A 10,211-nucleotide genomic window follows, 5' to 3' on the forward strand; every position below is an offset into this window, starting at 1 on the left:
CTAGAACTCACCATGTTGACCGGCATTGAACTGACCCTTCAGCATCCTCTTCCTACTCCTGGGATTAAGCTGGGTCACCATGGCAACTCTCAGGTCACTGTTTTACCTTAGTTATTTTTCTTATTTTGAAGGGATGTTTTAATCTGGTTCATTATTTATTAATTATATGATTATTAAAACAATTGGATTAGAGATGAATTTCAAGATAAACAGTCCTCCCAGTTCCTAGTTCTCACACATTTAAAGCAACAACAAAGAGTCTAATACCAGGATACTGAAAACAATTTCAGCAGTCTTTTGTATTCCTATTGAAAATGTTTACAGAGACCCAGCTTGACACTGATTGCTCTCTTGCCTACACTCTTACCTGCAAGTAGAGGCAGGACCCTGCAAAGTAAAAATGAAACATGTTCCGATTAGTAAGGAGGAGCGGGGAGGGGGAGCTTCCAGAAAACAATAATCCCCACCAGTTCTCTTTACTGTGCTGTGCACTGCTTTGACTACACAGTCAAAATGTATATATTCATATATGTGTAATTGTCAATGAAAAATCTAATAAATTTTTAAGACTTCAACCAAAAAAGAAAAATGCTAACAAATGAAATAAACGTTAACACACTGTAGAAGAGACTGCTAGATGCGCTGGATCCCATAAACGGAGAGGTGATGAGCAGAACGAACACTTGGAAGGTGGGACTATTGTACAGCAAGAGCATCTTTACTATACGGTAAGGTAAAGGGGAACATGCGTCTGCTGACAACATCCAGAGAAAGCATCTCCTCATGCAAAACTACTACCATACGATACTTTTCTAAGGGGTATTCAACTGGCAGCTTAAAATCAGTAAGAGGCAATTCAAACAAAGTGAGAAAAAAGTAGCAGAGCTGGCCATGGTGGTATACACCTTCAGTGGTAACCTGAGGAGGCAGAGGCAGGCAGATCTCTGTGAGTTTGAGACCACCCTGGTCTACACAGAGCTCAAAGAAAGCAAGACAAGAGAAGGAGGAACAAGAGGAAGGGGAAGAACAGGTAGAGGAGGAAGAAAATTACACCAATATCAGTGTTAACAGAGATAACAAGAGAAGAATGGTAGAAATTTCAAAAGACTTGGGAAACATGAAAGACCTGTTTCCAATGAGTCTAAAAATAGGCATGCACTTTCCAGATAGCTAAGACAAAATTTTGTATGACTTTGTAAAGCTTAACTCAGCTCCTACACATGTGTACACACATGCATAAGAATAAGATAGGTCAAATATAGGGTGCTGACTGTGTTTCTCCAACAACTTAGGAAAATATTCAAATATGGAGTATTCCAAAAGGGCTTGTGATAATGTTTAAAAAAAAAAAACAAAACCAAAAAAACCTCAAACCTCTGTAGAAAAACAAAACAAACAAACAAACAAATAAACAAACACCTCAGTAAGTTTCACAAAGGTAAGTCCTATGAAGTATAGAAGCAGCAGAGTGACAGACTGACTTTGTGCACTTTCAGCAGCTGGGATGTGGCTGTGTGTTTCCAGTCAAGAGGGCTCTGCTCTAAGCTCTACCAAGCAGAACAACTTAACTGTCCTTAATTCAAGTCACTGATTCAGCCACAAAAACAAACAGTTATTCTACATCCAGGCTTTGGTACGGTTTATTAGAGCAAAAATTTCAACAAAAAGTGGCTTTTATTTACAGAATCAATTATATATAGGAACTGTCTATTCTATGTGGAGCCAAGAAATGAAAAACATGTAACCTGGTTTTTTTCATATATTGAGTTTATATACAAAAGTTTCACAATCATAAAAATCCCAAAATTGTCAATAGAAAAACCCTTCCTTTAATTAAATATATAAATAACTGCAGAAACATCCAATTCAAATTGGCTTAATCTTGAAGTGTAGACCAATGAGGCTGAACACTAAGCATTTCAAGTCTTGTACCAAATAGTAAAATACACGGAGGCCTTCGGGATCCCTAAAATTTAAAAAAAGCAAAAGTTATCTTTTGTTCTGTATGAAACATAATCTTATAAATTCCTAAAACAAAATGAAACCCTTGTACCAATTAAGTTTACAGACTTAAGGAAAAAGGAATCGTCTTGCTGACACTCCAGTGAACAAGCTGAACAGCTAATACTTCTCTCATCCTGTAAGGAAGAATAGAGTTCACCAGCACTCACTGCTCTCTGAAGAGAAGTGCACCGACTTAGAGACCCAGCAGAGGACAGAGCCACATCCCCACCAACTGTAAGAATATATTTACAGGTCCAAACATCGGCTGTTCGTTGTAAACACAGATGCACAATAATTATTATGCACTCATTCCTTTGCCTTTTTTTAACATTTATTTGAAGCACCTACTATGTCCTGGGCACTCTGCCTACTCTGAAGACAGAGCCAGGTTCTCATGCAGCGAATACTCAATCAAGTTCTGATTTAGGGCAACAAAAAGCAATGGAAGCATTTGGGGGACATTTTGAGGGAAAGGAGCATGAAGAAGTGACTCAGTGATTCAGGCCAGCAAAGCTTCAGTATGTGCTTCAAAGAACCTAAGGACGCTAAGGTGGTTCACACTGCCTACTGTTTTTTTCAGTATGATAGAGTTTGGGCCCAATGAAGCTGATGAATCCAAACAGTTTCTTTTCATTTTCTGACATAATAGCAAGGCTTTTTAATACAAAACAACCAACATAAGTGAGGCATTATTGTGCATACTGCTCAAATGAGTACTTTAGACAATGAGATATTCTGTTTACCTCTCTGACAGACAAAAAAGCAAGTGTTTAATTACTTAAAGGTATGAACACTAAACGTCCTTGGCTAACAGCCAGCAGCTCTGACATGAGCTTCACTAGTGAGTCAAGCCTGCTGAGCCAAACTTTAATATACTTACTTTGACTGATTTACATCAATAAGAGAACCTATTTTTGATGTGGTAAAAGAAATGTGTTCATCCCCAATTACAATCTCAAGTTCCTAGAAACAAAACAGTAGAGAAATGTCATCAACAAAGAAGAGTCTACCCCAAAGACATTTATATTCATGCTACAAAAAAGTACAAACTTTCCAGAACTTAATAGACAGGCAAAGAAGTTTAATCTTAGGCAAGCACTTGACACGTGTTTATAATCCCAGCGAAGCAAGACAGGAGAACTACTCAAGTCTAAAGCCAGCCTGCTCTACAGAGAAAGTTCCAGACCAGTCAGGGCTACACAGAGAGACTCTCTCCAAAAACCAAAAGAAATTTAATTCGCTAAAAGAATTCTCTTAATGTAACCCCATCGACTTGTTTGTGACGAACAGCCTCAGTTTCAGGACCGGCCCAGAACTGCTTTCCAGAACCATCATGATAAGGGGCTCAAACAAAACAACACAGAAATGTTTCTTGTGATGTTGGTAAACAGGAGAGCTGTCACATTAAATCATGTTATAGAAATGACTATATAATATAAATCCATTTAAAATATCATAAAATGTACTTTCTCTTTATGTAAGTTTCTGCAAATATATGACCTTAACAGTAGCTGCAGCTTTAGCAACCACCACGCGTCAGGCCTGACTGCTAGGAGATTACAAATACTCTCTGCACTCCCTAAAATACCTTTACAAAGTTATAGTCTTTACGAGCCTTATTTCACAAATGTACGATCTTAAACTTATGAAGCACAGAACATACAATGATATCAATAGCCTGGAGTAACACTGGCTCTCCATAACGGTAATGTTCCCACTTAGAGACTAATACTCTTTGAAACTCAATAAAAACTAGAATTTATAATCTGGAATATAATCTAGTTACTCCAGTATCATTATCATCATACAAATTTTATCTGTACTCATCCAGAAATCTAAAGCTAATGAAGGGGCTGCGTATTTAATGAATTTTTATACTAAACTATCAAACAGATGCTATTAAAGACAGTTCCAGCTATTTAATCAAAAGGCTTAACTATGCACTTCATGAGACACAGGCAACTGAGAATTAGCTAAGATTCTCCAACTGTCACAAAGGCTCGGTTTAACTGTCCAGCTTCAGTGTCTGGAACATACAGACTATTCCCTCATAGAGAACACATTACCACTGCAGAGATATGAGCACTGCCTCTCCCCAGATGAAAAACATTTTTATACATTATTCAACCTTCTCTGTATCTGAATTTATTTTTCTAGAATTGATGTCATAAATGTTACTAAGGCAAAGATAAATGGAAAATATCAACATTTTCTGATGTATATTAAAAACCCACCCTGCAAAAGAGTATATCAACTTATTAGCACAGACAAATCTGCAGGTCACATCCTCCCCGTAGAAGCAGGTTTCATAGTTTTAAAACATCCCACTGTTCTCTGTGGACACAGATGCCCAGTGACTACTATGCTAACAGTGATATTCCTGTAACTCGGGTTCCCGCAGGACACAGACCACTGCCTCTGCTTCCCTACGCCATGCTCTGCACTGTGTTCCTGCCACACAACAGTTTCAGTACTGCTACTTTCAGCATGTATTAGATCTCTCCAGATCTTTCTTCTAGTCAAGAAGAGTGGCTCACATAAAGTACAATCCTCAGGAACACACGGAAGTGAGATTAAATGCTTCTTTATCTCCACCTTGTATCTTATTTCTCCACGAGTTGAAAAGACCCAATTCAGAAGCCAAACTGTCTATACAGAGTGAAATTGGGCCTGCCAAGTTCTTTGGGAGCACTTTGGGAAATATCAATTATTCTGAAGGGAATGTAAGAGGCAAACACAATGGTTCACTTAAACAAAGAAATCCATCAGGTCTCTCTCTCTGGGGTACTCAAATACATGAATTTTGAAAGACAAAAAAAATTGGAGAAATTGAATTGCTACACTCAATGAAGAGATCCACAACTTTCAAATTTAGCTAGCAATGTTGTACATACTTATAATAGAGATAATTAATAATAGCTAATTTATAATAAATAATTCATAAGTGTCAAAATACACCAACTTTCGCTGGACAAGCTAGAAAAAAGATGTGGAATGCTGTCTAAAGTTAGAGAAATGAAGCTAAGGGCTGGGGGTGTAACCTGGCTTGCCTGACATGCATGAACCTTGACTTCAATCTCTAATACCAAAATAAAAGCATTTAGAAAGAAAATGAAGTTATATAATCAAAGTTTCAATAAGAAACCATCCTGAAAACAGAGTAATTCCATTACCAGCTTTGACTCTATCCACTTAAGGCACACGAGGCACAGACCTGCCGGCCAACCCTGTCAGGGGGCGGCCACAGAGCGTCGTCCTCTTTTGTAATTTCACTGTCGTCAATAATTCTCTTCAGTTCTTCCATTACACTCTTGTGGACATAGGCCTGAAAATCAGTTACAATAAAATCTTTGAACGTCCGTCTTCCCACAGTTCAGCAAGATATAACAAAATCAAGTTACACGTCCTAAATATCCAAACAGAACAGGAGTGGAAACTGATTTGATCCCAAAGCAGCAGAACGAAATCCGTCCTTCTCACGCATGCTACTCTTTCTACACCCATGCCCTTTACCACTCACTCACTGTGCCGTCTTCTCACACTAGCTGCTTTGAGGTCACTTATTCCACCAGGGTGGCGGGGGTCACCAGGTAGCTCACAGTATCAGGGCTGTAGAGTGAGGGCACAGCACAAGCACACATGAGCTGACACTTGAAGCCCTGCCACTACACGCCTTTCATTTAAAATTTACACTTCATAAAATGAATTAAATGATACAAGGTTATCAGTATTAAGGTTGACTCTTTTGTTTAAAAAAATCACTAAAATGAGAACCACCAAGATGGCTCAGTGGGTAAAGGCAGCCAAGAGAAAAGACCTTCATTCAACCACTAGAACCCATATAGTAAGAGAAAACCAATTTCCACCAGCTGTTCTTTGATTTCTACCATGCATACTATGTTACATGTGCACCACTATACAAACACACAATAAAAAAAACTTGTAAAAAAAATGCTATAATCATATGTAATTAAAATAAAAACCTTTCCATCTATAAATTAGTTTCTTCTTGAAAAAGACCCTGGAAATAACTTCAGTCAATACAGACAAGATAAATGAACAAAATGAAAAAGCTAGACATGTAAAAAGAAGTTAGCCAGAAGCAGGTGGACCTCTGAGTTCTAGGCCAGTCTGTTTGGTCTATACTGTGAGTTCCAGGACAACCAGGGCTACAAAGTGAGACCCTGTCAAAAGAAAGAAAAGAAAGGAAAAGAAAAGGAAAGAAAAGGAAAGAAAGAAGGAAGGAAGGAAGGAAAGAAGGAAGGAAGGAAGGAAGAAAGGAAGAAAGGGAGGAAGAGAGAGAGAGAGTAAGGGAAAGACAGAAAGGAGAGAGAAAGAGAAAAACAGAGAAAGAAAAAAAAGAACAGAACTTGCCTCTTTTCTGATCATCACATCATTTTTATAATTGCTGTTGTTGGCATATCTAAGCTTCCCTGTGTGGAGAGAAAGAAAGAACACTATGAGTAATTTTAAAGGTGAAGACAATTTCATAATCCCACTTTTATTAGTATATCTACTTTCCTCATGGAAGATCAATGCTAAATACTCAATAAATATAAAAGCAGGTTAGTCATTTTTAAAATATTCCATACCTTCAACATAAAATGGGTTAGGTTTGTTAAGGTCTGCTTGCTTCCTTCTTTCCTCCCTCCCTCCCTTCCCTTCCTTCCTTCCTTCCTTCCTTCCTTCCTTCCTTTCTTCTTTCCTCCCTTCTTTCCCTCCCTTCCTTCCTTTCTTCTTTCCTTCCTCCCTCCCTTCCTTCCCTTCCTTCTTTCTCTTCTTTCCTCCCTTCTTTCCTCCCTTCCTTCCTTTTTTCCTTCCTTCCTTCTTTCCTCCCTTCCCTTCCTTCCTTCCCTTCCTTCCTTCCCTTCTTTCCTCCCTTCTTTCCTCCCTTCCCTTCCTTCCTCCCTTTCTTCCTTCCTTCCCTTCCTTTTTTTTCCTTCCTTCCTTTGAGACAAGATCTCACTGTGTAACGAGGTTGGCAGCCTTGAACACACAGCGATCTATCCAGCTGCCTCTGTCTCCTATGTACGGGTATTAAAGTTGTGTAAAACAGTTTTATTTTCCTTAATCTAGCCCTGGACACGAAGTGACTGTGTCTAAACACTAAGTATTCTCTTCAGTGTGATGTGTTAGTGCTAACATTTCATCTGTTCTCTAAAGGAATTCTAAGAACAGGTTTCACTTTCTCACCTCTTCACACGAGAGAAAAGCAAGTTAAGCAACTTGCTCAGGATCACACAATCTCAAAAGTTCTGTTTTACATCACCTCTTTCTCTATTGTTCCAAAATGTTCTCTTAATTCTTTTCCTTCATATTACTGTATAATGGCTAAAATAATATTTTTTTAAACTAGGAAGCATGCAAATAACGTTAAACTGCCAAATCTGTTGGCTGATTTATTTCAACCCATTCTTCATGACCACTGAAGCCCCTGGTGAGTGCTTCCCTGCACGGCTAGTCAGTCAGGTGCCCTGATACAGCTGTAATGTCTTTCTCATCTGCTAAACTGACAGGTTACCCTACTGGAGTGTACCCCTCAGGAACTGTAGATTCCATGGTTCATTATTTTCCACGTAACTGGAACAATGCAGCAGCAGAGATGCATGAGAACCAATCCTTACATAAAATTCCCCTGATACGCTTGGAGGTCTTAATTTGTGTGACTCGGGGTGATAAGGACAAGCTGGTGTTGTCCAAAGACAGGAGGGACAAGAACAGAATTACAAGAGGAATAAATTTAAAAAGCAAATAAAAAAAAAATAAAACTAGGGCAGGAGAGAAGGCTCAGAGGTCAAGAGCACAGTCTGTTCTTCCAGAGGTCCTAAGTTCAATTCCCAGCAACCACATGGTGGCTCATACCCATCTATAATGAGATCTAGTGCCCTCTTCTGGCCTGCAGGTGTACATGCTGGTAGAATGCTGTATATATAACAAATAAATAAATCTTTAAGAAAAACAAAACAAAACAACAACAAAAACAAAACCTAAAAGACCACTGCCATAACAACAAAATTTGGAAAACAAGGGTGAAGTTATTAAGTTTCTAAATAACAGCAGGACACTGACAGCTACGTGGATTTCTTCCTAAATGCTTGAAACCTTTGGAATACATGGTCCTTTCCTTATCTTTCAAAGAACCTTGTACAAAACACATGCATAAAACACTTAAATAAAATCCACGCTGTCCTATGGTAGGTTAAATGTTTATCTCCCAAGTACCTTCAGCTTTGACGTTTATAGACTGCCCACTACATAATGAACACTCAAAAGTGAAGATTCTTGGTGCAGGTAAGCAGAGCTGTCCAAAGACAGAAGGGGCTTCAACAAATCCCTGATCATTCTGTTCTCCTCTGGTTATTCTTCCATCCAGAAACCAAGGTTTCTCGGTTTTTATCTCAATCAAGTGCTCATTTTCTAGAAGCTTCTTTTGGGCAGGGGGACCTTTGTGAGGGGGCAAGGTTTGTCTGTGTAGCTCTGGCGTTTCTGAAACTCCATCCATCTGCATCTGCCTCTAGGATTAAAGACTCAGGGAAAACTTTTTTTTTTTTTTTTTCAAGTTCTGATCATTTATTTCTTACTCTTAAACACTTACTGTTTACTGGACTCAGGCTTAAAAGTAGAAGCTCTCATCAAGAACAGCCTATATCTCTTGGAAATCTGTTCCTGGTATTTTTCTTTAGCTCCATTCCCTAGGCCAGACATTTAGTTTATCCTGTAGCTACCTTATTTTTCTCAGTGCATTGTTTCTTCAGAACAATACGCTGTGTTTGGTGGTGTGCAAGGGCACGTGAAGTAAGCAGATGCTGGATCTTGGGTGCTTTCTTCCTGGATTTCTTACAGTCTTTGTTTAAGGGCTTTTCAATAGCATACTAGCAGACATTGTCTTCTTTTAGAGTTACTGAGATGCTTTAGAATTCTGCTAGCTCTTTGAGACCAAGTACAGAGGGACGGAGGCTCAGAATATTATTTTTTTTTATAATAACCAATTTGAAAACACTCAGATTTGCATCCGTAATACATCTTGAAGAGCCCTGCACTTGTCTCTGGCTCTCCTTGGTCTACAGAATACTCTACACTGGGTCAAGAAGCCTTGTTTTGTGGGAAAACCCTGTTCATCATTCCCAGTCCTTGTTTGTGATTGAGACCACACAAACCTTCCCTCTTCACCCAGAGCATCAACAGCTACCTCTGTGGCCATTTGCTTCTTGAAGAAAGTACAGTTTGTGTTCACTGTCCACTTGAAAGAGTTCTGACAGCTGGTGGCTAGGAAGGAGACATTCAGACTCATCTAGACAGGGCTGACGCACTGTCGAGAAGGCAGCACAAAAAGAGCTTCTAGGAGCATTTCACTCACTCCCTTACCTTTGGCCGTCATCCACTGGTGAAGAATTGCATTTCAAATCTGACACATATTACAATCCTGTGTTCAGACACGGGGTTCCTCCCCTACAAAGCAGCCTTAACACACAGAGTGAATGAATGAGTTGGCCAAAAAGAGCACCTAAAGCTTGCAAGCATCCGCTGGAGAATCACCTGGTAATTCTGTTAACACTCCCGAAGCACAGGTTCTCTGCTCTAAGTCTCCGATTCCTGTATGTTCAACTTTTCTGACAGTGGCATGATCCGCTTTTCTGAATTACTTTACAGCATTTTTTTCTCTCTCTCTCACAAACACAGCACAAGCCTGCTACATAAGCAAACTCTCCCAATGTTGGAATGAAACCTTTCAAGCCCTTCTGGGAGTCTGGGGCGTGGTAACACGCTTGTCTCCCCAGGATCCCGGAGGCTGAAGCAGGAGGATCGTGAGTTCGGGGTCAGCCTGACCTACACAACAAGACCCTGTCTCAAAACTAAACAAGTAAATTGAAATAAAGAAGAAAGGGAAAAAACAAAACACAGAGAGAGAGAGAAAAAGAGAGAGAGAGAGAGAGAGAGAGAGAGACAGAGACAGAGACAGAGACAGAGAGAGAGACCCGCTCCCTGGGCGACTCGCTCTCCCTCGCAGCCCCTCCGCGGCTCACCGTCCGGCCGAAACTCGAACTCCAAAAACTCATGGCCAAACTTGCCCTTGTGCCCGACGTAGTACCGCAGGTAGAAATCACTACCCATAGACATTTTTGCCCTCGGTAAAGCCCACTAGCCGCTGGGCCAACGTGCCGCCGGCGCGGAGTAGTGACGTCACCGGCGCGGGCAAAGCGCGTCAC

General features: G+C 40.0%; 1 protein-coding gene across 2 annotated transcripts; it reads right to left on the reverse strand.

Moving 5' to 3' along the window:
- Window positions 1–1,622: 1,622 nt before the first annotated feature.
- On the reverse strand, window positions 1,623–10,203 carry LOC117715449 (protein mago nashi homolog 2). Of its 2 annotated transcripts, XM_034512262.2 has the most exons (6): window positions 10,029–10,166; window positions 9,370–9,465; window positions 6,379–6,437; window positions 5,219–5,329; window positions 2,885–2,967; window positions 1,623–1,966 (listed from the first exon to the last, which is right to left on the reverse strand). In XM_034512262.2, the coding sequence occupies exons 2-6, from the start codon at window positions 9,380–9,382 to the stop codon at window positions 1,867–1,869; spliced, it is 366 nt and encodes a 121-aa protein (XP_034368153.1). In that variant the 5' UTR covers window positions 9,383–9,465; window positions 10,029–10,166; the 3' UTR covers window positions 1,623–1,866. The 2 variants fall into 2 exon arrangements, with proteins under 2 accessions (XP_034368153.1, XP_034368152.1); XM_034512261.2 differs by lacking the exon at window positions 9,370–9,465 and having other exon boundaries at window positions 10,029–10,203.
- Window positions 10,204–10,211: the final 8 nt, after the last annotated feature.

The sequence above is a fragment of the Arvicanthis niloticus genome, chromosome 9 (assembly GCF_011762505.2).
Source record: "Arvicanthis niloticus isolate mArvNil1 chromosome 9, mArvNil1.pat.X, whole genome shotgun sequence".
NCBI classification, from domain to species: domain Eukaryota; kingdom Metazoa; phylum Chordata; class Mammalia; order Rodentia; family Muridae; genus Arvicanthis; species Arvicanthis niloticus.

Excerpts from the sequence above, each read along its gene's own strand:
- LOC117715449 (XM_034512261.2), bottom strand. The coding sequence starts at position 10,122 with ATGTCTATGGGTAGTGATTTCTACCTGCGGTACTACGTCGGGCACAAG. Across the intron at positions 5,330-6,378 it reads ATGTGATGATCAGAAAAGAG|GCCTATGTCCACAAGAGTGT; the intron begins GCAAGTTCTGTT and ends ACTGATTTTCAG. Across the intron at positions 2,968-5,218 it reads CTGACAGGGTTGGCCGGCAG|GAACTTGAGATTGTAATTGG; the intron begins GTCTGTGCCTCG and ends TTTTGTTTCTAG.